The following is a 27,718-nucleotide window of genomic DNA, read 5'->3' as shown; positions in this document are numbered from 1 at the left end:
TTTCCCTCCTTCTTGTGAAGTATGGGAGTCCTTATCACTTAATAATTCCTAGCCACTCCAGAGGTGGAACATGGAGGCCTGTCCTCCTGAGTGTGCACAATATCACTCAGTTGTAAGTATGGTGGTGGAATTTTACTGGTGTAGATGGTACAACACCCTATCTATCGCAGACCTGATGTATAATTATAGATGCTCTCAGGTGTTGGATAGAACTCTACTGTATATTGCAGTTTGTATGTCTAACTGAAGTGTGTTACCCTCCTCCTACCATGGATAGGATGCTAAATTCCCAAGTCTGCCAGGTTTTGGACTGGAGATGCAACTACGAATAGTGGCCTCTCTTCCTACTGTTTGCTGGATGTCAGTTTCCATTAGATCTGATGCTGGTTGTAGCTGAAAAAGATGCATGAATTCCTGCATGTGTAAGACTGGGTATTTTCCTCCTACTGTAGACTGGATGAAACATTTTGAATGCTGCCAGGCTTTAGACTGGAATGAAACACCCAACTGGGCTCTCCGTCTTCCCATTACTTACAGGATGTTAATTCCTGGTGTATCTGGTGTTGATTTTTGGGGGGGGTTTATGTATGCAGAGGAGAGCTCTAGGTACTGATTTTTGAGATGAAATATAGAGGACCAAGATTAGAAAGGGTGCTAGTTACATCAGGGTTGTGTCACACTCCTGTTGGGTAAGAGTTGCTACATAATTATTTGTATGCTAGTGTCCAGAAATAAGTGGGAGTATTAAGGTTAGTGTTGAGAGAAAATGTGTGCCAACAGAGGGTAGCATAAGTTAAGAAAGCCTTTTTTTGTTAGCATAGTTATGTATCTATTTGAAATACACTTTCAATTTTGGAAAATTTTAACTTTCCAAAATTGCATGCTCATATGTATATATTTATCTGTAAATAATTTTGGCATAAGCGTGCCAACTGGTTAGGATAATCAACTTGCAAACTGAGGGTTTTGGGTTTGAATTCCCGTCTCACCAAACATGCTTGCCTTTTCAGCTATGGAAGCATTATAATGTGATGGTCAATTGCAGTATTTGTTGGTAAAAGAGTAAACCAAGAGTTGGCAGTGGGTGGTGAGAACTAGCTGCCTTCCCTCTAGTCTTTCAATGCTAAAAGGGATGGCTTTCACGGATAGCTTTCGAGTAGCTTTGAGCAAAATTTAAAACAAAACAAACAAAAAAACTTAGTTTTTAACTGTTCAAAATAATTTAAGGAAAAGTTTAAGATCAAGTAATATTTTAAAACTACTTTGTTATAATATTAATTATTTTTCAATTTTTCTAGGCACATGCCAGGACATACAAGTCGAGAAATAGTAATTATTTTAGGAAGTTTGACCACATGTGATCCAAGTGATATCTGCACAACAATTGAGGTGACTTCTTGTTGTGTGACTTGTTGTATTGTCAAATCATACTTTTTTATTTTTTGATAAAACTTTTTTAGTAAGATTTGAAAGTGTAAGACATAAATCTTGAGAAAAATGATTAAATTTAAAATAATAATTTATTACTTGACATTTCAACTTTTTTTTCCAAATATGTCATTAATATATTTTTATTTTGGAATTTAATTCATTTTTTGCTTTATTATGGCTTTTATCTTTCAGTTTTTACTCTGTCATATACAACATAATACTAGGAAAGCTTTACATTTTTTATGGATATATTAATTAATTAATGTTTTCCATTACAAGTTTTTTCAATATGCATAAAATTATTTAATGCAAGTGAACAATTTTGCAATAACAAATTAATATTTATTTATTTCATTTAACTGTGTACAGTATATTTTTGGAAGTTTTTGTATCAACTTGATTTATTTAGAGCATTAAAAGCAAACAGGAAATGTTTAGCAAAAATGATCATAAACATACTGACATGAATCAAAATTAGCATAAATTTAGGTAATACACTATAAAATCTTTTTCGCTGACAGTTTGCTCACTGACACAGAAAGAGACATGAGCGTTAGGATAATTTCTAACTATAACATAATTTAAAATGTGTTTTCTTCAATTCTTTTAGAAACTTAAAAGATCAACATCTCTGCTCAAGTAACATAAACACAAATGTCCTTTCAATTGTTTTGTTAGTGTAATTAATATCCTCTTTTGATTCTGTTAAGTTTTTTTTTCTCAATATTATCTGCTTCTTTAAGGAAAGTTATCTTTTGTAGAAATGGGACTGATTTGAGGAAAAAGCCCTCATGGCATTCAGATAGTTTCACTCTCGCTTCTCAGTTTTCCTTAAGCATGAAACATTATGAATATGGAGCTAAGGAAGGATCAGATATCAAGAAAAACTAGTATCCCTTCCCTTGTTTTTTGAATGAGATCTGCAACAAGGGTGTTTGTTTTTATTCTCTCTTCCACAGATTTGCTTCCAATGTCTTTGTTATGGTGAAGCTACTAGGTTATCTGCAACTGTCAGTAATTCAGACCTGCTGACTAGAGAGAAGGTAATTAGCTAGTAGCATGAAGTTCCAACCACCTTTGCTTGTATGTATCATGGTTTTGAGGAACACTGTGCTAATCAATTAATTGAAGCCATTGATTAATCAATAATCTGATACACTAGTTGCTTGGAATTATGTATTGTGTTGATTTTTGTAGGACTTGTCTTCTGGATCAGAGGAAGCATTTTTTTTTCCATATTTGTGGTTTGGCTATGTAGTTTTTTTTTCCTTTGAGGCTTTTTTCTTTCACTGGAAGCAGCAGTGTATCTATATCAGTAGTTTTGCTCTGATGGTTGTTTATCCTATGTGGTTTGTCATTTTAGCCAGGAGAAGTTGTGGATATTGCTTATTGTTTTGGCTATGCTGTTCTGACTCTTCTTATATCTGCCATTTTGGTATCTTTGATTTGGCCGAGTTGTGTCCCTTTGCCACCTTATTTCATGTAGTGGACTGGAAAAAATGACTGTTGTTTCCCAATATGAGTGACCCTCCTTTAGTTTTGTTCCAAATTCTGGTTTTTTGACTAGAAGGTATACCAAGAGGCTTCCTATTCTACCATGGCATTGTCTTCACCATTTGGAACCAAACCAAAGCACCTGTACAAGAAGACACTAATAATTATAACCTCTTATATAGTAGATATGTCTAGTTAGTCCATATATCTTTTTCAAATACTTAGAAATTTTCAAGGCACCAGTAGCTGTAGCACCTGTCTTGGTAGGTGTGAGATTTAAGATTTCAAGACTTCAATTGGGGAAAAAAAAGGAAAATATATGTTTAAATTGGGAGTGTTGTTTAAAAATATTTTAGGTTATGTCATTTTTTCCTGTGTTTGATTATAACAATATGAAAATGCTTGGTTATTAGTCAACATTTGATAATAAAGTTGTCTGCAAATATTCATGTCAATAGTGGTGGAATATAGTTACTGTAGTATAATATTGAACATCACATTTGAAACTTTTAATGAAATAATTCGTTTTGATACAGTAGTTTTTTTTTTAAACTAGATTTTGAAATCCCAAAAAATACGATGCTCTGTAATTGGTTTGGCAGCAGAATTGAGAATATGCAAGACACTGGTACAAACCACAGAAGGTAAGTTTCAAAATTTCAAATAATAATTTAGGATTTATTAATACTTCACCTTACTACCTCTGAATAAGTATGTAGAGGTAACAGAATTATTATGTAGATAATTTCTGTGGTTCAACTTTCAGTTGACTTATAATGACTCTATCCATATGAACTTGAAAGTAGCATATGTAATTTTACCTCTTCTCAATATACTGCTTGATATATGCATAAATTTGTTACTTTGAATATTTTTATATTTGCTGTGTTTTGCATATGCATTCCTATGAGAGCTTTTAGTGTTATATGCGAGTGTCTATTGTCTCGTGTGTAATTTAGAAATTCATATTTTGTTGGACATCAGCAGTACTACTTAAAGTGAGTGTTATGTTCTGTTGTGGAGTCTCAATTGTGGTTTAATTTCTCTTCTAAAAATGTCTACCTCACCTCACACATATTATGTTTGGGAAAGAGTATTTGCATTTTTATCATTTACTGAGTTACCACGAGTGAATAACCATAAAAGTCAAGAAACAGGAAAGGATTATGCACTTGTTTTATATCCACTTTAAGACAAACAGAAAAATAAGGAAAGTGGTAAATCTACATTCTATAACTTCTGTGTTGTTTGCCTGCCATATGTTGAAAACAGAACATGAGTGTTAGTATAGTGTTTAGTAGGTAAACATAAAAAGCATTAGTTTCAAATATATATCTTGTGTAACTTCAGTACATGACTTGGTAAAAATTCTAACTTGAATATTAAATTGGCTGCCATCTGTTAAACGTGGAACATTGGTGTCAGTATAGAGGACAATCATTAAAAGTAAGTTTTATATATATATATGCACCTGTCTTATGTAATTTCAGTAGAACTTGGCAAAAATTCCAATTTGAATTTTCATTTAACCAGTAGGTTTGGGCCTGTAAGTAATGTTAGTGTAATCTTTTTAATATCAAGAATTTTACTTAGCAGAAAAAATGATTCAAATATTTAAATCTTCTGGCTTAGAATTGATGTGGCTTATATGAATCAAATGACATACATGGAGTTGTGGCAAGAAAAAACAAAACAGTTAATTATGAGGGGTCACAAAAAACTATCATTGGTTATGAATTGAATGTTTATAAAATTCACCTTTTTATTCAAGGTTACCTGTTAACAGTTATAGATGAATCTGTTGCTGTATGGTGATCATATAATACTTTGAATTTCCTACTAGAAATGTGAGATAAGCATATGAGATCAGATTGCAGATGAAGGTCAAAGATGTTTATTCTTATCCAGCATAGTTTATATTGCTATTCAAAACATCAGTAATATTTGCAGCTGAAAATTGTTTAATTTTTATGAGAAAACATTTATAATGGCAACAAACTGTTCTGTTGGTTTCAATTTAGAGACAATGAAATTTGTTGACGCTGATGATGATTCTTGCTCCGAATTGGAGTAATCTGACTGATTTTGAGCATGATATAACTGAAACAAGTACATGCATAAAGGATTAAACAAATACAAATAACTGAACTACAGCAAAAGAAAAAATTCAGCTATTTAGAATTCGAAGTCTTACTCAAAATTTTGACCAATTTCTTGTTTTTTTACAATCAAGCGTTGTTAAATTTCATATAATAGCTTTTTCTGAAACTTGGTTTGTTGAGGATGGATTTGTTTCCTTTTCGATTCCAGGTTACTCCTTTTATTCTTCATCTTCTGGTCTAAATAAGGCTAGTGGGTGGCAGTTTTGTTAAATTTGAGATACTGACTATGATAAAAGAAGTACAGTACATTAAGTCTGATGCTTTAATTTTATTTTGTATGATTCAAAATAAGAAATTTAATCTCTTTGTTGTTTATCGATCTCCTAGATTGCCTGTATTGAAATTTATTGATGAGCTTTCATTAGAATTGAATTTATACAAATATGATATTAATATACTTGTTGGTGATTTTAATATAGATGTTTTGGCATTTGATGATGTTTGTTATAAGAATATATATTTTAAGTTTTTGTCTGAGAACAATCTTCGTATTATTATTTCTTCTCCTACACGGATAACCAATGTTACTAATTCTTGTATTGATCATTTTTTAATTAGTGGAAATACTGTTAAAATTGTTATTCTTATATTGTTGAGAGTTTTTGACCGATCATTTTCCAATTGTTTTATGTATAGACATTTTATCGGATCTAGAACATGTCTCAAATGTTCAAAAGATTAAGTTTAATGATTTGAGTTCTTGTTTGAATTTTTCAGATTGGTCTTGTGTTATGAATTGTTCTGATGTTAATGTTGCTTATGATAATTTTGCTGAAGTGTTAACTGATTGTATTCAAAGTTGTACTACTACTGTTTCTGTGTCACGAAAGTTTAGAAAAATTAAGCCATGGATTACCAGTGAATTGGTTTTGTTAATGATTAAAAGAGATAAGTTAAAAAGAAAGTACATCAATTTCCTGATGATATTTATCTAAAGATTAGATTTAAGTGTTTAAGGAATTATGTTGTTAGTTTGACCCGTAAGACTAAATGGACTTATTATCATAACCTGCTTAAGTTAAATTTGCTATGCTAAGTTGAACAGTGCAGATTAATCAATCTACAAATGCTTTTAATTACTTTAATTAACTTGGATATTTAAACATATAAAATATTTCATGTTTCATTCTCAACATTTAACAAAGTAATTTGAATAATGAGCATTGTTAATTGAAAATGTAACACTAGGTGGTTCTAAAAAATGTATTATCTTATAACAACTGAAACAATTATCTAATGATGGAGTTTCTGTTACTTCCATAAAATGTATGAACTTTGTGAAAGTGAATTGCATATTATAGTGTTATTGTTCTCTGCTTCTCATGTCTGACAAAGTTTATATCACAATTTCTGTTGATATATCTGTGGTTAAGAATAAACGTTTTTCATTTGTCTCTTTCTTGTAGGTACATATCACATAATCCTCGATGAGCATCATTATAAAGAAGTTTTATACACTCATATAAGTCCACCACCTGCTTCTGTAAGTATAAAGTATAAGAAATATATTAGATTAGTCATATTTAGGTATTTTGGTAAGTTTATAGGTACAGGTACTGAGGACAGAGTTACAGTTCTCTAGAAACAGTTATCATTGATTCAATATTTTTTATTGATATTATTTTGGGGGGTGTTTTAATAAAAGATAAAATAGCTATCACCTTTCAAAATAAGGTCTCAGCTATCAATGTATGTGTCTTTGTGCAATGCTGTAACTAGCAATTTCCACATATTTTACCTGATAGAACATATATTCCTGCTTATGTATCACTAGGTTTTTCAACATGAGTAACAATACTTAGTTTCCCTAGTGTTTTAGTATACTTTCATTGCTTTATATTTTATTCACTTGTAGGGTTGGTATAATATTAAAAAACTGATGAAATATGTGCACAGTCGTGGAATTTTTCTCTCATTTCTTGTATTGTGTTTAATAAACCAAATACACAGGACTTTTTATAAAGGCAAATAAATGTGTGAAAGATAAATAAACCTGAAACAAAGATACTTGCTGGTCTCTTCTTTACACGAGTAATACAAAGATGTTTCTCAAACAAAGGCATAGTGTTGGTTTAAACAAATTTAAAATAAAAAACACACACATAACTTTCTTTTCCAAAACATACTTGCTTTCTCTCCCACTGATAGTTATTATTTGATAACCAAGATTTCTTCCTTTGCCCTTTTAAGCATTGGTCTGATTTTTTCTCACTTTTTTCAGTCTTTTATACTCCTGTAAATTGCCTTTGGCAGAATTTGTCTTGTGATCCTATGTCATTGTGCCCTCTATCCTGGTACTTTGTGTAAGTACCTCATTCTGCCACTTCTGTAAAATTCTTGGGGTTTGGAAGAAAAGAATGTAGAGAGGGTAGTTTGATATCTTCATGTGTTTCAAGCTTTTTTCCCTTAAGAAAGTTCTGCAAACTTCAGAATAGATGATAATCAGATAGGGCAAAGTCTAGAGAATAAGGAGGATGTGGAAGTTTTTCCCAGTCTAGCTCTTCAATCTTTGCAGATGTGATCTTTGCTGTATGTGGTCATGCATTATCCTGGTGTAACACCTTTACGATTGATCAGAGCAGGCCTTTTTTTCTTCAGTTCAACATTCAAACACTTTAGCTATTGACAATAGAAGTCTGATGTAATCATTACACTGAGTGACAGCAACTCAAAGTGGATCACATCTGCAATATCCCACCAAACACTTATCAAGACTTTCTTAGGATGGAGGTCAATTTTGGGCTGTGCTTTAGCCAGCTTACCTGCACTGAGCCATCATCTACAGTGTTTAACATTTTTATAAGATATCTATTTTTCATCTCCAGCTACTAACCTGTCCAAATGAGGTGAGTTACTTTAATGAGAGTACAGAGAAGTGCAAATGTTCACTCATGCTCTAAGGTTGTCTTCTGTCAAATCATGGGGGACTCATTTTTCAAGTTTTGACACCTTTTTGAGATGTTGCAGATGACGATGAACTGTTGAATGGGTTGAATTAAGCTTCTGTGCTAGTTCGTCAACTGTTATAGCACAATCTTCATTGAGTGCAGCCAGCAGTAAATCATTATTAAACTCAACAAGACTACATGAATGTGGCACATCACTAGAGCTATGGTCTCCTGATCTGAATTTCTGAAACCATGTTTGACATTTTCTTTCATTGAGAGACTCTACATCATAAACACCTTGAATGTTTCCTGTAGTTTCTACTGAACTATTGCCTATTTTAAACTTGTAAAGCATCATATGCCTAATGTGCTCCTCAGACACATCCATCTTCATGAGGGTTTATTTGAATTAATGATCTGAAAAAGTAGAGTTGGGTTAGTTTCTTTTATTTGTCTGAACATTTTTATATATGTCATACTACATATTTTAGTCATTAAAGCCTTCTACAAATACAGAAATGATGATGCACTTTCTGTATTAAATTTTTGGACATTACTTATGGGATGACCTGATAGTTAATAATAATGGAACACACATTATTGATTAAATAACATTAAAAGCGTTTGAAATCCTTTCTCTTTTTCTGAACTTAAATAATGACCTAATACATTGTTGTTATCAAATGAAAGTCGATGGCTCAATCACTTTTTTGTGTAACACATACATAAGTTTAGAGATATGGAGGGACATGAGCAATAGTATGAAACATGTCTTGCAAGTTGCATGGAACTTGCCATAGAGTAGTTTTAATCACAAGCTAATATAGGCTATGCAAATATTTGGAATATGCTGAAAACAAAATGATCAGTATCTGTCAGTGAATATACTTGTATTTTAGGTTAGGTTTTCACAAAGCATCATTCAAAATCCTCTACAAATAGTGTGTTCAAAACTTCTGATGGTGCACATTTTTCCCAGCCATGTATCAGGCAGGCCATAGTCAGTGGCCTAGGCCTGAGACTATGTTTAATCTAGCCTAAAACTATGATGCATCAAATATCTCATCATTTTACAGATTTGCTTTTGTGGCTTTGTTAATGAGCAGATCATCAAAAATGACATATATTTTATTTCTTTTGGGTTAAAGGTAGTGTGCTATACCTAAATTTTTCCAAGTAATAAGTATTTGTCCAAACTTGATGTGTATTGAGAACAATGTTTTATTGCTGATAAAGTGGTAAACTTTACTCTCTTCTTAGCCCCCAGCTGGTATAGCGGTAAGTCTATGGATTTACAATGCTAAAATCAGGGGTTTGATTCCTCTCAGTGGGCTCAGCAGATAGCCTTGTGTGACTTTGCTATAAGAAAAACACACACTCTTCTCATCGTGTTTAAGTGATTTTACTTGTATGCAAGTAAACTTTTGTGTCCGTAAGTTATCAGTTGTGTGACTCTAGATTGCAGAAGTATGAATAATACAAACTTCAACCTTAGGGGCAAGGCAGCCAAAGTTGTAGGGGGCAATGGCCCTCATGACTTTGAATGGTGCATGTTTTTCTAGGACACCATGGCCATTAAGGAAAGCATAAAAACAGTGGCTATCATGACTATTGTGCATTTTCAGCTCTGTTGTAGTATTAACTTGATTATGAGTTTATTTTTTTGATTCCAGTTATGTTAATTATTATTTTCTTTGCAGCAGAGTTTTTTTCTCAAATTTAGATTTTACATATAGACTTAGTAACATAGTTTATTTTGTGGATATCACAACCCTAGATATCAGCTTCAAAATAATTAATAGTTCATAGGTATTTTTTGTTAAAAAATGAATAACTTCACAAACATAAGAAAAATTGATAACAAATCATGAGTGTAGTACAGCTGACTCTAAAATGAGAAAAGGACAAGGGAAACAGCACATATGAAGTTTGTTTGTATATGTAAAATAAAAACTAGGAATTGGTTGAAAGGAAAGAAGTAAAAATTTTGTAATTTTAGACATTAAAATTGTGTGATTAGTAATTTGAGAGTTTGATTTGTTTTGTATATCTTATAGCTAGTGGTTTTATAGAATGAAAGTGAATTGATTTTAAAATATTGGTTGTTATAAATATGAGGTAATAATAATTTTCAGATATTGTGCTAACAAGAAAGTGATCAGAGTCTCAGATTGTATCGTGCAGTCAAAAGAATTTTGGAAAAACCATGAAACCACAGTGACTTTTGTCTTTTCACCATTTGGAACTACTCAAGACATGTCTTGCAGTAGTTTTCATCAATAATCAACAGAGGAAAATACATAAAAGAAATTTTTTTAAACTTGAAAGTTTTGATATAGAAAACTTTTATATCACAAACTAACAGTTTATCAAAGGAATACTATTTTGATGATAGTCTGTCTTAATTTAAGAAATTACAGTACTAATTTATGTAATACTGATCATTGTATGGTAAGATTACTTGTTTTTGTCCATCTGAACACTGATTTTTTATACCCCACTTGAATACCTTAGGCAGAATCTAACTGTCAACATTATTCACCAATATCAGTTTGCCCTCTATCTGGGTACTATATATATATAAGAACCTCATTTAGATAATGTAATCACTTTTTTTTGACAAAGTTTTTGGCAAGAGTTTCTATTCAGGAGTATTGTGATTATTAAAACTTAGAGTTTTGAATTTAGACATAGTTTGCATTTATACAGTTATATTTTCATTTCTATGTATATTCATTAATTGCTTAAAATATTTTTTTTCTTGCCAGGCATGAATACCCGATTTGACGTTTCCATTGTGGAGACTAACAATCTCCAGACTGTTATCTGGTGTTTGTCAGTAACCAGGGAAAACTTTCCATGAGATAAAGACACATATGTGCAGATGGGGGGTGTCTTTCCTGTGGGACTCTGAGGTAGCTTTCTCAAATGACCTAGGACCAGCTGGGGAGAATTTAGACTCGTTTTTTTTTTTCAGTTACTTCCTTTACTATATTGGCCTTGAAAGTGGACAATTTTCATCAGCCACCCACAGCTCCTTTTCTTCTGTTGGTTAATTGGGTTTGTTAGGTTTGGGGGTTTTCCCTAGTTCCTTCCTTCTTGGTGGAAAGAATGGCAAGTGACAACTTAGTTCTTCCTCCTTCCTCTGATATTTCTATTCATGCTGGGAGATTTTCAGCTCAGTTATGAGATGCAACAGCTATGCCTTGCCTCCTGTATTTATCTGAATAGCATGCCTTGGTTTATCACCACTAAGAAGTGGTATGTTTAGATTCCCAATGACTGGACCTCCTTTTGGACATATGGGATTCTAATTTGTAACCTGTGATCATTTTAAACAGATCACAATCTTCTAGGATTTGTCTTACTCTCACAACTGTTTTAAGGTATTTATCTTTGATCAGAAGCATATAAATGTTTCTCACAGCAACTTGAGGAAGAGTTTAGTCTTTTGCTGACTTCCACCTTGGTCGGATACTCGTCTTTAGTTCTTTCCTTGGTTTCCTGACTTGTTTGTTGTTTGGATTTATTAGGTAGAAATATATTATTGGAAGGTGTTTGTTTACCACTTTTTGACCTGAAGGACTTATGGGTGGCTCCTTTTCTCTCTTTATTGTTGTTTGCTGAACTTCTGGAGATGTTGGAATCATGGATTGATGCTGTCCATTTACATTCCTCGTTATTGTAGTTGGTTTCATTCCTTTCTTTAAATTTCTGCTGCTATTTTAGGACTATTATCCTTTTGTTTTTCAGTCCATCAATCTGTTGATTCCCACAGTGGAGTCCATCCTTATCTTTGAGGATCTTCTTCTAGGACAGATCGACTACAACAACATTGGTTACTATCTTCTGTGTTTTTGTGGAGACACAGTTACATTATTTATTGAGCATACGTAGTTTTTCACTATAAATTAATGGTTACTCTGTGTTCTGACTTCAGGGTTAGTCATTCAATTTCTTTTGCCTCCTCCAGTTAGACATAGGGTGCTGATGCAAGACCGAAAAGTAGAGCCCTGAACTGTAGTACCTAACCCTTGTGCACAAATCATACAAATCTACAGAATGATTGTGCTATGTGCATCAGTAACATCAAACTTGGTAATCCATAGCCCTGATGCAAAGTGTCATCATAGGTTGAGTAAAGTTTCTATTGTAAAACAAGGAGGATCCAAAATTTGACTGAGCCAAGAAAGATCAATGATTGGATGACAATCTCCTGTCTTCTTTAGAGCTGTTTGAGTTTTTTCTCATCACCTGAATTCCTTGGGTCTGTGCACACATTATTATATGAATGACTAGTTTCTTCTGGTACCACCTCATAAGTTGGCAGAGCAACACACCCAGATTCTCTTTTCAGAAGCCATGAAGGTGGGATTTCTTATCAGAATGGACAAAATCTGTTTTATCACCAACTCAGAACATTACTTATGTGGGTGCTGTTTTTTTTTTTAGCATGTATTTGCTTTGGGCTTAGCTGACTCCCATCAGGCTTCCAGCTATGGAAAGAGCAATGGACTTTTTCTTATGTTTTCTCCTCCTGCTGCAGAGTTGTTTTCATCTCAGATATCTCATTCTTGGGTTTTGACAGCAGGTGCATTCAGTTAGGACTGGACAGGTTTACATCTGTATGCTTTTTCTTCATTTCCTCTATTGCTCACAGTTCTGACTATGGTTTGTTCCCCTACCTGTTGGGTTCTCTTGGTAGTACCATGTTGCCCAGTTCAATTGTGGTTTGCTATTCTTTGATATCTGCAGGGATGCCCATCTTTACCACTTGCTTTTTGGCCATCTCTGTTGTGACAACTTTGATCCTACATTCCACACACAAATATTCAAAAGTTCAAGCATGAAGTTTGAACTGTTACCATTTCTCAATAAAAATAACATACTTATTTTCCATGGTGTATAAACAATAAATTAAACCCTTTTCATCTAAAGTATCTTCCATATTTTGTTTTTTGACTTGGATTTTTAATAAGATATTGTTTTGTCTACTATAACCTTATATAAGGTATCCTTATCAACTACTTTTTTGATATTTCAAATATCAAACTGTTTTGTCTACTATATCCTTATATAAGGTACCTTATGAACCACGTTTCTGATATTTCAAATATCAAATTGTTTTGTCTACTATAGCATTATATAAGGTGTCCTTATCAACTATGTTTTGATATTTTAAATATAGCGAGGTTTTTGACTCCCCAGTAATATCTGGTATACGAACATCTTTTTGCATTATTTGGCCCATATGACTTTTTCAGTTGCCTAATTGAGATTTTAAAGCTGTTTTACATGCTTTCTGTTTTTTATGTCACCTTTCATGTAAATATATATATATATTGTTGTCATTTGAACGATTGTTGGTTCAAGTTGTTTGCAATACATATACAAAGGACTCTTTATCATCCCACCTTTGTCCTGCTTAATCCAGATAGGTCTTTTCTTCCAAAGACTCTGATAGCCAGAGAGGGGGATAATCCTTCTTACCAGCTATTTATCACCTTTATGGCCATTCATATCCTGATTGTTTCTTATGTCCTGTCAAAGCCCTCAGGTGTTATGTGGCTTGTACTGACTCATTTAGGGGTACTAGGAATAAATTGTTTATTCATTGGGATCCTTTGATTTTTCATGGTTTATCTCCCATTACCTTAACAAGGTGGTTCTGTAAATTGATTCACATTGCATAAACTAGATTATCTTTATGGGAGAGAAACATGCTGCAAATCATGTTTCACCAGATTTGTCATATTTCTGTGTCATTAGCTATATGGTTGAATTGCATTGTGTAAGCTGGTAGGTGGACTTCTTATGTTTTCCTCTCATTACTTGCATGATCTAACAGTTTCTTTTTCTGAAGGTTTTTGACTATTTCCTGTAGCTATTTTGACCACATCTATTGGAATTTAACAAGGAGTGAGTAACGTTCTCCATCATATGATCTCTTTTATTTCCAGGGTACGTTTACTTTCCATGGAATTCCACTCTATGGCAAGTGTTGTCCAGGCAGGTATGTTTTATAATTTTAATTCTGTATTAATAACCATTGTTACTATAATCACTACAGGATGCAACAGACTCTGTGGAAATGGGGTGTTCTTTAAGACCATCTAGCTGCTTACCAGATGGTATTTTCATACATTCTTGGACTGCTTCTTGTGGATGATCATGAGTGAAGCTTAAGGAAATTCTGCACAATACTGCCAATTATCAGATTGAATAAACTGGGATAGATTTTCTTTGAAAAATTTAGGGAACTTGATTCCCCTATTGCACTGTTTTCAGATCACTGGACACAGGAGTACCTGATGCATATATTACCCCACAGATTCTACTATTGGAGCTGGGGAGTCATTACCACCTCAATTTTTCAGTCACTGGGGTGGTAGACAGAGGCTTTTTTTCCAGAGTGTCAGTGTTTTCTTCCACTCTTGAACAGGAAAGTTGGGGACCCTTCCTCCTTGGTCCCTGGACGATTTTCTCTTATGTCAGTAGTAATGGCACCAGCCTCTGTGGGAGCCTACTCATAGTACTGGTTCACATTTAACACTATGCTACTTGATTGGGGTGTGCATAGCCTTTCTTTTTGATCAATGCCAGTTTAGTATATATTATCATGTAATGTGGTCCTCTGTCTTCTCATAATTCTAAAAACAAAGTGTATTCATCCTAGGTCTTTGGTTGAGTACAGTGTTTTATGTCTTCTCCATAATTTTGGGGCAGGTGAAATGCTCTTTTGATCATTCAGTTTGAGAGTGAAAATTAATGCTCATAATTTCAGACTGGAGGAGTTCTGCTTCTTTGGAGTCCTATCATTATGATTTTGGGGTGTTTCCTTTTGGACTTCTTCAGATGAAGGTAAAAGTTTGTCCATATCGATGTTGTTTACTTTCTTGTCATGACTTTAATAGTTTGTAATACATTTTTCTGTGGCTATAGATTGGGATCCAATCAAAATATATATCTATATATATATATATATAGATATAACCTTGAATCTCCAGTTGCGCTAGCCACCATTGTGGGATATAGAGACCAAGATCCCTTAATTCCAACCTTGACTGTGTGGTTGGGGCTGGTCTATAATGAAGATTACTCAGGTTTCCTTCCATCCTTAGCACAAGTACTACTTTCCATACCTGTTCTGGACGTAGTGCAGTTCCCCACTCTTATCTTGGTAAACCTTGTTCTATGCAAATGCTTTGTGTATAGATGATGCTTGCATTGGCTCCTCTACCTTCTCATTGTTGGATTCTAGCTATAGTTTCAGCATATCTTAAACTGAAAATGTATTTCCAGTAATACTTATTTCACCTGAAATTTTCTCATTGTCTATCACCAGTAAGAACTAGTGTCAGTTTCAAGAAAGTGATCATATTATCTGATTGAGGTGCTTATATACAACACCTATTTTGAGGACGTATTGACAATTGTGGAGAATTTTGTAAATTAGATTTTGCTTATCGCATTCAAATGGGCCCTCCACTAGTACAGCAGCATGTCTCCAGATTTACAACGCTAAAATTAGGGGTTTAATTCCCCTCGGTGGGCTCAGCAGATAGCCTGATGTGGCTTTGCTCTAAGCAAACACACACGCATTCAAATGGACTATAAAAAAGCTGGAGCAAGCATAATAAATGCTTACTTGGGCAGAGAAATAGAAATCCTGTAGATTGAGAAATAGCAAAAGTGTCAATGGAAGTAAGTATTATTGGAAATACATATTTAGTTTAGGAAAATGTTAACTTCTATTGCAGTAGTTCCATAGGGAATACCAGTGATTTGATTTATATAAAAATTAACAGTCATTCCTTTTTACTCCCCTCAGGGGATCTCTCAGAGTAGGTTCTGTTCTTTCAGTTTACCTCCTCTGGGATCTATACATTCACCCACATATTTGCTGTATGTGATGACCTGTGAAGGGGAGGAGAGGATCCTGGTGGTTGAGGGGTCCAACCATAACACACTACTTTGGCTTTGAATTCCTGTAGATGGGAAGCTTTGGGGTGGCCCCCTAAGGGTCAGTCAGCTGGTCCACTTGGGTTAGGGCCAACCAAATACCAGTGTTGGATGTTCTCAACAGGTGTTGTGGACAATATTTGATACTGGTGTTTGGGTATAGTGTTCACGAAACCCTAGCGTTGCTGCAGTGTCCTTGTTTTGCATTGTAGTGTGTATCCTCATAGGATTCCATGGTGGGTGGGTTCAGTGAGCACCAAAATATTCCTTTTCTTATTATGGATCCTCCAAATAAAATAGTGAAAAACAGTCCATAGGTAAATGACCATGTCTTGAAGGTTCTGAGCAATAATGTTCAACATCTGTAACATCTGTACTTCTTTTCTCATACTACATTCTCTTTCAGACAAATCTTTAAGGCAGATGTCTACTAGAGGACTTGCTAGCTCCATTCATCTTTGTAACAGACAAACCTTTAGGGAAGATGTCTCCCTTTTTCATTCAGAAGGGACTAGAGTCAGTAAAGAAGCTTTGCTCTGGTGACATAATGATAGAAACATCCACATCTTAACACAGTGAACTCCTATTGCTTTCAAGGGTGATTGGGGATATACCTATTGAGGTTACACTTCTTGCTGCTTTGAATTCATCACAAGGAGTTATTGTTGAAAGGGATTTGAAGAATGTCCCAGAGCCAGAGATTCTCGCTGGTTTCTCCATCCAAGGAGTTTCTACAGTGAGGTGTATCTTCTCTTGCAAAGATGGAATTACGATGCCAAACAATGTCCTCATTCTGACATTTACATCACCACATCCACCTGCCACCTGCCAAGGCAGATTATCTTATTTGCAGGTTACAGCCATACATTCAAAATACTCTTAAATGTTTCCAGTTTCAGTGGTTTGGTCACTCAAAGACATCATTTCGTGGTTATTTGACATGTGCTTGTTGAGGTGGCAAGGACCACGATGTCTATGAGTGTGAAACGGACCCTCACTGCAATGGCTCTTACCCATCCTACTTTCATTCTTGCCCTAACTGGTTGGAAGAAAAAGAGGTGCAGCATGTGAAAATGATTTAAAACATTACTTATCCTGAGGCTCAAAAATTGCTGGCCATCACTTCATCTTGGACATATGCTGCTGTACTTTGTTCCACTACTACAGTAGGAATGCAGATGTATCTCTCTGTGCCTCCAAAAGAATCATTCTCAAAACAAATGAAAATTCTTTTTCTTCCATGGTTAAAAACGTTGATGAATCAACTTCAACACCCATTTCTGTCCATCACATACATTCCAGCAAATTCTAAGATCCACTTCCTTTGGTTCCGGGTTCTGGCATTTCCTCGGGTACATCTTCTTCTCCCACTCTATGATGCAAAATGATCATTCATTCATGTTCTCAGTGGTTGGAATCCTCTTTCAACAGCAAAGGCCTGCCCAACTGACCCAGGGAAGGATCTGTGGAGGTTGATAGACCTCCCTCAAATAAAGACAGTAAAAAAAAAAGACATGGTCGTAAACAGAAGGGCTCTCCACCCAATTTGCCTACTCATAAATAAAAGTGACCACCTTGGTACAATGGAACTGTTGAGGTTTACATTCTGATCTGAATTACACCAAAATACCAATTGCTTCCTACTAACCTGTATGTCTTTCCTTACAGGAAACATTTCTGATACAGTCACCTTTCTGTGGTTTTCTTTGTACAGAAATAACAGGCTGTGTGAAGGACAAGTGCATATAGGGGTGGCACTGTTGGTTGATCAGCATATGCCCACCCTGTCTTTGCCACTCAACACAACATTGGAGGCTATAGTCATCTGTGTTTCCTTGTGTCATACCATCACTGTTTTTTCTCTCTACCTGTTGCCTGTAGAGACCTGTGATTAATCAGACCTTGATGCTCTCATTGAACAGTTGCCATCCCCCTTTTTAATTCTGGGGGAGTTTAATGGGCAGGGGAAGTGTTGAGAGTGATGGGAGGGGTGTATGCTCTCTGATCACAACCTTTCTCTTTTTAACAACAGTTCTTATACTTATTTCTATGCACCTAGTTTGTCCTCTGCTGCTATTGATCTCTCAATTTGCTCCCCTTCATTATTTTCCTACTTTTCATGGAGAGTTGACAGTAATCCATGAGGCAGTGATCATTTTCCTATAATTTTGAGAGAGACTGGCCATAGTCAATGCCACCCAACTTGTGTGCCCTAATGGAAGCTGGATCAAGCAAACTGGCCCTCTTTCACTGCTCTCACAGAACTTGATCCTGTCGTTGTCTGTAAGCCATCAGTAGATGACTGTAGTAACAGAGTGTATTATACAGGTAGCTGCTCAATGTATTCTTAAAACCTCGACATGTTTTCCATAATATCCTCATCCATGATGGAATCTTGCCTGCCACATGGCACAAAAGGCTCAAAAATGAGCCTGGGATACTTTTCATAGGTATCCTACACTCTCACACCACATCGCTTTTCAGCAGGCCAATGCACATGCTTGGTGGGTAAGACATCAAAGCCAGAATGAATCTTAGATTAAGTTCACAACCAGCATATTTTTTACCACCAGTTCCAAAGTCATATGGGACAAGATCTTGCTTTCTGACATCCAGGAAGTAGCTGATACCTGGAGCATTGCCGATACTATAGGTGAAAGTGTTTGTCAGGTATCTAGCACTTCTGCTTCTTCCTCCACCTTCTTAGCCATCAAGACTCATGCAGAGCGATCACCTCTTTCCTTTCAAGCTGATTGTCTCTATGACTATAATCGTCCCTTTACACTGGTGGAACTCAAACTGGCCCTTCATCGGTCTGGCAGTACATTGGTCAGACCTGATGATGTATACTATGAAATGCTGTGCCATTTATCTCCTGCTTCTCTTGCTATTCTTCTGATTATTTGTAACTGAATCTGCCAGGAGAATGTTTTTCCTAATGCCTGGAAACAGGCTATTCTCCTATCTTTCTCTAAGCCTGGGAAGGATTCCAAGATTCCTTCAAACTACCATCCAGTTGCTTTGATGAGCTGTCTCTGTAAGACCTCAGAGAGGAAGGTTATTGCTTGTCTTGTTTGGTTCCTCGAATCAAACAGCCTCCTCTTGCCCACCGAGTGTGGGTTCCAATGACAGTGCTCCACCATGGACTACCTGATTCGACATGAAATGTCATTTAGAGAAGCCTTTCTCAAATGACAACATCTTGTATCAATATTCTATGACATTGAGATGGCTTATGACACAACATGAAGGTATGGCATTTTGCGAGATCTCCATATATATGTGGTGATTTACCTATTTTTATTTAAAAATTTTTAATGGACAGGCAATTCCAAGTTCATGTGGGTACAACACTTTCCTGTTCTTTTCTACAGGAACTTGGAGTCCCTCAGGGCTGTGTTTTGAGTGTCAAACTTTTCAGTATAAAGATTAATGCCATCACTGAACAACTTCCTCTTACTGTTGCAAATGGCCTCTATTTAACAACTTTCACATGTCATTTCAGTCGTCGGACATGAGGTATATTGAAAGGCAGTTACAGACTGCCCTCAATCGTTTACTGAAGTGGACCACAGCAAACGGCTTTAAGGTGCTAAACCTCATTCATCATCAAGGACTTTGACTTTGCACTGGAGATTTCTGCACTTCCCCAGTTCAGAGCTTATACATAGAGGCTCATGAACCTTCTTTGCACCTCTGCTGTTTGCAACTGTCTTTACTATATGCTTCGAAACTTTGTTCCTTACTAAAGCATCCCACCTGGGATTGTGTTTTCCTTTTTTGGTGGACCATACTTTTTCAGAGCAGATGATCTGCCATTGATCCTTTTGGCCTCTGTATCCAGGTGCAGTTGGATGAATTGGGTCTGTCCTTGAATAACATTGCTGTATCCACTGGTTAGACCATCCCACCATGGCTTTTTACAGTTCCCAAATGTGACCTTTCTTTAAGTCATCCGAAAAAAGCAGACACTTCTCATTGGAAATACTGTCTGTTATTTGCTGAACTTCAGGTGACTGTGTGGATTCTGCTATGGTTTGTTGGGGTTTGGTGGCCATGCGTAGAATCCCCTCCACAGCTTCTATGTTCACTGATGATCTGTACACCATTTCTCTTGCTTCATGTTAATTCACACCCTGTTCTTGCCGATATTCAAAATCGACTGACCTATTTCTCTTTAACATCTATCCAGGTTTTCTGAATACTGGGCCATGTTGGTATTTGCAGGTATGAGCTCGCCGACACTGCAGCTAAATCTATCTGTTCTGGCACTATCACTGCTGTGCCTGTTCCATACATGGATTATGGCTCTGTATTCATGGCTTGGTTCCATACCAGTTGGCATTTGACCTGAAATGAGCAACATGAAAACAAGCTTTTCCAAATGAAATCCTCTCTTGGACTTTGGCCGTCTAGCTTCCATAGGGATTGTAAAGAGGAAGTTCTGACTAGACTGCGTATTGGTCACAGTTTTGTAACTCATCGTGTTCTTTCACCTGGGACTGATGCACTAATATGTTGTCTGTGTAACACTCAGGTCACAATAAGCCACATTTTACTATCTTGCCATCATTATGACTCTCAGCAACGGCACCATTTTAAACGTGCTGTCCAAGGCTTACGTGTAACGTTAGACAGTGTTATTGGTAATAGTGACACTGTTCAACTGGGAAATGTTTATAGTTTTTTAAAGGCCATTAATCTTTTTACTGCTATTTAAATTTTTTAATTTATACATTATACCTTTTTAATATGATTTCCTCTTAAGAATCAAAGTCCATCTAGTTCAATTTGAAATTAGAAAATAGCTGTGATGTCAAATAACTTGAAACCAGGAGTGAAAAGGCCAACTTCAGGTGACTAGCGCTGCTGTTTGAACTACCTGTTAGTCAACCTGGCAAGTGATAACTAAAATTTTTCTATGTGTCTTTTAGAACTTTTATTACTTTACTTTCTGAAAATGACCATAACGTCAAATAACTTGAAACCAGGACTGGAAGGGCCAACTTCAGGTGACTAACGGTGGTTTTTAAACTTACTTGTTTGTCTTTCTGGCAAGTTATGATAATTACAATTATGCTACAGAAAACACCAAACCAACCAATTAACCAACCATTTTGTACTTTTGAATTTCCTTGTATAAGAATATAGCTTGAACTGTCTGAGTGTTTCAAACTGCTGAAAGTATAGGCCCCACTTATTAAGATTGTTTAATAAAGTTTCAGAAATACTTTTTATTCAGGGCTTTAAAACAAGGAATTTTTACTTCTTGTCTCAGTATGTACAAGATATTTATATTTTGTATTAAAACTGGTATTAAAAAAATTGGTATTAAATAGAAATTTATAAACAATCCTCTAAAAATTCAATTATTTCTGTTTTATGTTTTGATGTAAAGTTCTGCATCACAAGTTGATTCGCTTGTTCTTCCCTAAAGCACTGCTGTGCAGTACAAGTTTGTCCATCTGTTAAAAGGCTTTGTGTAGCATATATAAGAGTTAGGAACAACTATGGTTCATTTTATTAAATAAACTTAATGTTGTTTTCCTGTATGTAGAAGGAAGGTTGAACATTTATAATCATGTTATATTTCTGTTTTACATGTAGTTTGATTTGATTATTTCAGACCTCTCTTTAGTTAGGCTGAATCCACCCAAGAATGGAAAAAATTGTAATGTTGGATTAAATTCCTGATCTACATGCAGTCTATAAAATTGTGACTTAAATGCAAAAGTGTCATTTTGCAAATGATTGGAGGGGAGGGGGGAACAAAGAAGACTGCTTTTGGCTGGCCCCCTCAAGTCAGCTGGAAGGCTTCTATTATGGAATAAGTTGTGTATATGTGTGTGTTAATCTAACCTGACTAGAAATGTCACAGAATAACTGCTGTTTGTTTCCTCCTAATCTGAATGATTCCCCTGCTTGTATAAGGCTTTAGCCAAAAGTGATTGGTAGTTGATGAACATTTTAAGTGGATATTGATTAATGCTAATTTAGGGGTATGTGATTTTATCATTATTGTTAGTCTTAAAATTCCAATTGAGGACTTGCAGGAATTACACAATTAGTAATCTAAAGCTGGCCTTAAATTATTACAAGTTCACATACACTTTGCTCAAGTTGTGAACCATTGTTTTTCTTCTGTATAATGCACTGGACTTATTTTTAAGTTCTCTCATTCTTAGCTAGGTAGCCTGTTAAAAATTCCAACTTAATATTTAAATCGTGGAATAACAATCAATGAATTTGAATTTTCCAGCTAAATCCACTGTTTGACCAGAAGTTGTGGAAGTGACTCACAGTGATGTCTACAACTTAACTGTAGTTAGTATTTGGATTTAAGCTGTAATCTGCACTGTAAGAGCATACAGGATTTTGTTTTTAATAATGTAACATTCAAATTATAATTATGCAGTTTAGCTAATTGTCTTAAAGGTATTGGGTATGTTTTTTTCAGAGAGAGAAAATTGCAGTGCTATAAACTGAAAAAAGTTATGATAGCATACAGTTATTAACTTCTTAGAACTTGAGTGGAATGATGACAGTTATTTTTGCTTTAAAAGGAATAAATAGTTAAATAACCTGATTCATAATGGGTTTCAGTGTGAAATTATGTCTCTTCAACATTTAACTGATATTTTTTGGTTTTGTTTCAAAAGTGTTTCTTTACTGGGAAACATGAAAATTACTTTAATCAACATTTGGAATTCTGGACCTGGCTCATGTTTTTAATACAGTCAGTAATGTATCAAGAGTTATAAATATTTGTCTCAGTGTGTATGTAGAGTGCCTGTAACACATCAGAAATCAGTTTGTTTGTAAATTGTAACTAACTTTAATGTGTGAATTTTATTGTTGCATGTTTATTCTTAAAGTGAAATAGTGTAATTAATTAGTATGTATCAGTGTTTAACTTGTTTCTTTTTGTGATTAATTATAGGGTATTACTGAGTCTTCACTTGTGAGGATGGGTGAGTTATATTTCCACCTTACTACATAACATTTACAATAAATTCATTTATGTTTTCCCTTTATCTGTATTTTGTGTTCTTTGTAAAATAATCATGATAATGGAAATTATAAGTTTGTCTTTGAGAAAATTATATATGTAAAAACGGCTGGTATGGATAGAGAAAGCACTATGTAGAGGAGCGAACAACATTTTGACCTTTTTCAGTCACCGTCAGGTTCACAAAGAAAGAAAGAGGTAGCTGACTGATAGGTGACCACGTGTTTGAAGGTGGTTGTGTAATTGAGTGTAGGAATGTAGAGGGCGTGCTTAGATGTAGGATATATTTATTAATATAGGTATAAAGGTATTCCTTTGTATTAGTTTATTTTAGGCTTGAGTTGTTGTATAAGTAAGGCTTCTTTAATTTTGCATTTATTTATGTTTGTTTATTTGGTATTTATTTGGGTGTTTTCTATGGTTATGTTGTGTTTATTTGATTTGCAGTGTTGGAAAACGTGTGAAGGTGACTTTTGTGTTCTTTGAATTTGGTTTCCATTTTTCTACTTGTTTCTCCAATATAGAAGTCCTGGCAGATATAACATTGTATTTTACAAATAATGTTTGTGTTGTGTTTGTCAGTGTAGTTTTTACATACCTGGCATCACCAACAAAATAACCATTTGGTTAAAAGAAGTAAGAAAATATGACATTCCAGTCAATACCAAATTTATTCCAAAACCAGGCACAAAACTAAGGTCTATACTATGTAAAAATGTACACATTTGCACACATTAAGTATTTGCACTATAACTTTTGATACAAGATCTGTATTTTCACAAAATTTAGTAGACTTTTAAGTAAAGATTACAAATATTTTGTACACAAAAAAAATCAGAATCTTTAATGAAATAATTTTACTAAAGATTTGTTTGTGAAGGTATTGAGTCTTTTTCATTATGATTCTGAGTTCAAAGTTATTTCATGTTAATACTAAAAAATATATTCATTGCCCAAAAAATCTCAAATATTATTTGCATAATCTCTAAAACCTCCAAAATACATTTCAAATGTTTGTTTTCAGTAAGACTTTATATTTTATGGTATTTTCTATACTCAAAATATATGGATCTGTCACTTGTCCAACCTTGTAACCGTTATAAAAAAAATTAGGAAATATGTATAAACTGTTTTATTCATGCTGTAAGGACTACATATTATAACACGAAAATACAAATGTTTAGCCTGAGTAGCTTAAGCCTCATAACACTATATATTTATTACACTATGTAACAAATTTTGTTCCTGGATAGTATGTGCTATTTTTTAATTACTTATGCTGTAAAGTACAGAAAATTATAAAAGGTTCTTGAAAATTCTTGTAAGTTTGAGAAAAATTTCTATCAGCTACTCAGCACTGAATCTACCTGGAATGTTCCTGAATATGGGTAAATTTGAAAATTTCATTACCCAGGTCACAAAAGCAAAGTTTGAAGAGAAAAATAGGTCTTTTCCATTTACTTTAGGCATAAACAGTAGGGAAATAACATTTGCTGCCCAGGAATAAGAAAAAGTAAAACTTTTATTACATAATGTTATATTTTATTATATTGACCTTCCAGTCGTGCCTAGCTAACATTACATAATTTGCATTGACGCAGTCCACTCATTCTCATGTTGTGTATCCAGTAATATAAAACTTACCTTTAGTCTTCCTTGTGTTAGATGTGTTTTAGTGTACTAGTATTTTGTAATGTACAGTCACATTTCAGTTATTATACATTTATATATGTGTACAGATTATTACTATTTGGAAATAAGTTATTAAACTTATTTTTCTTAAAATATAAAATAATATATACATCAAGAAGTGAAGCAAACAATTATCACTTCTTGATATGACCTTTGAACCTGGTTGCTGCTTGACCTAGATTCTTAAGCTTTTCAAAATTTCACACATGGAGAATGTCAAACAAAATTATTTTTTAGGTTTTACATGTACACTTGAATAACCAAAAAAATTATAAATAACCACTGATGCCATAAAATTTCACTATAATTTATTAAGCTTAGTAACTAACATGTATTTAGATTTTAAAAAATATGAAACTTTGAGCACACTAAAAACACAACCTACCTTCTAGAAATCTTGGTTCAAAAGAACGTAGGAGCCTTTTTACAGATTAAAATGACTGAGAAAATCACTAAGGGACGTTCTAAGCTGTTGATTGGTTATTTGCGTGTCATACATTGAAGTAAATGCATATAAGGTGAAGAGGTGAACTGGGCTATTATGTTTGATTCAATACATAAGCCATATCTCAGCAAAACAAAAGGATACAAGGTTCTTATTTTATATTCCAGCTTGATAATATTAGTAACTTGAGTTCCTACTTTTTACAAGACTAAATACTTAGTATTTTGACATCAGAGACATCTTTTAAACAGTGCTATGTTCAACATACCCACATGACTTATTAAAATCTATATTTAAGTGGGTTCTCTTAATGTTTAACTTTTAAATCAAGAAATTAAGTTATATATAATATTAAAGTTTGTATTATAATCCATGATTTGAATCCATAATTACTGATATAAATTCACAAAATAGTAGATCAAAAATTTTGAATGCAACTCAACAAACACAATGACATGACCTTTAACCTGTAGCCTGTTGTGAAAGGGTTAATATTGTTGTGTATAGTAGATAATTGGGCTTTATCTATATACTCAATATGGTATTATTTGTACATAATTGTAATAGTGCTGTTTTTTGTATGTGCATGTAACTGTTTTGCAAAATGTTGATGGATCTTTACCAGAATGGATATTGAGGCTTATTAAGTTCATGTGGGACAATTTTCAGTTTTGTGTTTTGCCTTTTTTACCACTACTTCACTGCTTCTAGATGGATCTTCATCAAATTGGGTATGAAGGTTCATTGGGTCAATGGGGAGATACAAATTGTCAGTATTGCATTTTGCAGTTTTTTGGTGTTTTTGCATTTTCTAATCATTACCTTGCCTCCTGTGGATGGATCTTCACTAAATTTGGTATAGAGGTTCATTGGGTCCATAGGGGGAGATGCATACAATTTTTAATTTTGTATTTTATGTTTTGCAGTTTTTATGGTCATTTTTGTGTTTTTACCTTTACTTTGCTTCCTGTTGATGGATCTTTACTAAATTTCAAATGAAGGTGTGTTTAGTTCATGCAGAGATACATCCAAACTGATGGTTTCATATTTTGTGTTTTGCAGTTTTATGGGCATTTTTAAATATTAGGAAAGTAACTTTTCTTGTCCTAAGATAACTTTTCATTAATAATGAATTTTTACATAACTTCTGTTCGAGGGATGGGTACTCCAGCTAGTTATTCAATACTTTAATCCAATTTTTTCTAATTAACTTCATCATTTAATCACAAAGCATGAAACTATGTTAAACAAGGGCAGCTGTACAAACCTAGTGAGGTTTTGAAAAGTTACATAAAAAATTGTAAGAAACTCATTTGCAAATAAACTTAAAAACTCTTTTCCCATTTATTCAGTCTCTTCTGAACATTTTTAATTAGTGTTTTATGAAATTCATATTAATTTGTAATAAATTTTTCTTGTAAGTCAGAATTGTTAGGATGAAAATATCATAGAGGAAAACTATTTGGTGTAACAATAAGACAACAATATATATAATGTACAGTATTATATTTGTGGGTATGATTTGGAAATTGTGTTGCATTATGCTTTCCTCTAAGAAAGAAAGACCATTCTGTTGCATGACAAATTTCATCTGTAGCCATTAAATGAAAATGTTTCCTTTACATATTGGAAATAACTAAGGAATGTGCAGTTTTAATTTTGAGTAAACTCCTATAGCTGTTGATTGAAAAGTTGTGGATTATTTTTGTATTACTGACTTTAGAACTGTACTGTTTATTAATGTTTTCAAGACCTACAAAATGAAAATAGGATTGAATCATTCAAAACTGTATACATAATTTTGGAAACTCTGAGTTATTTAGTTTTTGTTATATGACAAAGAAGTGTATTTTAAAACTGTTAATAAATTATATATCTAGACCAGTGAAAGTGAAAATTAAAGTGCTTTTTTGTCATAGAATATTGTGTCTGTTTTTGATAAGACAGCTTTTGATTTTACAAGTTCCTAAAAGCTAGAAACAGGAAAATTTTTGATGTTGTTTTTTAAATGAATAAAAAATTTGCATGCTTGTTTATTGCTGAAGAAAGACTTTACCATGCTAAACATTTATTTTTCAAGTATCATATGTTAGATTACTTCATACAAGTTACAACATGTGTTCTTGTACTGTTTTCTTTTCTTCTACAATTAAGGTTTTCCTCCGCATGTTAGTGATGCAGAAAGCAAGTCATCATTGTGTAATTGGTAAGTTGTTTTTAAGTTTGAAGAAAACTAGTGTTGTTGCTAATAATTGTTTTAAAGTATTATAGGGGGAATTAATTTGGTTTCAGCAGTAGTTATCTGTTCTACATGTTTATGCTTTGATGTTTTTTATACAATTATTTATTAAGGGACTGTTGTTTATTTTTCATATCTGTGATATCAAGAGAACCAAGGATTAATATAGGTTTTAACATAGATTGTTTATCAGTTGTATTATGAGAAACATTTCAGTAAGAGACTCCACAAAATTAAATCCTGTTTCTCAGGCAAAGAGAAGAAACACAAGATATGACCAGCTTTTTTTTATTATTAATATCTTCAAAGATTAATTTATGGACATATAAAAATTTAAACCAGCTTTATTATATTTTCATTTCATGTTCATTTTTTCTGATGTTGCTTTTTAAGCAA

General features: G+C 33.9%; 1 protein-coding gene across 1 annotated transcript in view; it reads left to right on the top strand.

Moving 5' to 3' along the window:
• The window catches only part of Ssl1 (general transcription factor IIH subunit 2 Ssl1), a 78,938-nt gene that overhangs the window by 27,177 nt on the left and 24,043 nt on the right, over positions 1-27,718 (top strand). Inside the window, exons 6-10 of the mRNA XM_076475329.1 lie at positions 1,299-1,389; positions 3,482-3,569; positions 6,494-6,570; positions 22,878-22,908; positions 27,238-27,289. Of these exons, the coding sequence (XP_076331444.1) occupies positions 1,299-1,389; positions 3,482-3,569; positions 6,494-6,570; positions 22,878-22,908; positions 27,238-27,289 (339 nt within the window). The remainder of the gene's footprint in view (positions 1-1,298; positions 1,390-3,481; positions 3,570-6,493; positions 6,571-22,877; positions 22,909-27,237; positions 27,290-27,718) is intronic.

The sequence above is a fragment of the Tachypleus tridentatus genome, chromosome 13 (assembly GCF_004210375.1).
Source record: "Tachypleus tridentatus isolate NWPU-2018 chromosome 13, ASM421037v1, whole genome shotgun sequence".
Lineage (NCBI taxonomy): Eukaryota > Metazoa > Arthropoda > Merostomata > Xiphosura > Limulidae > Tachypleus > Tachypleus tridentatus.
This window is presented reverse-complemented; position numbering and strand designations above follow the sequence as displayed.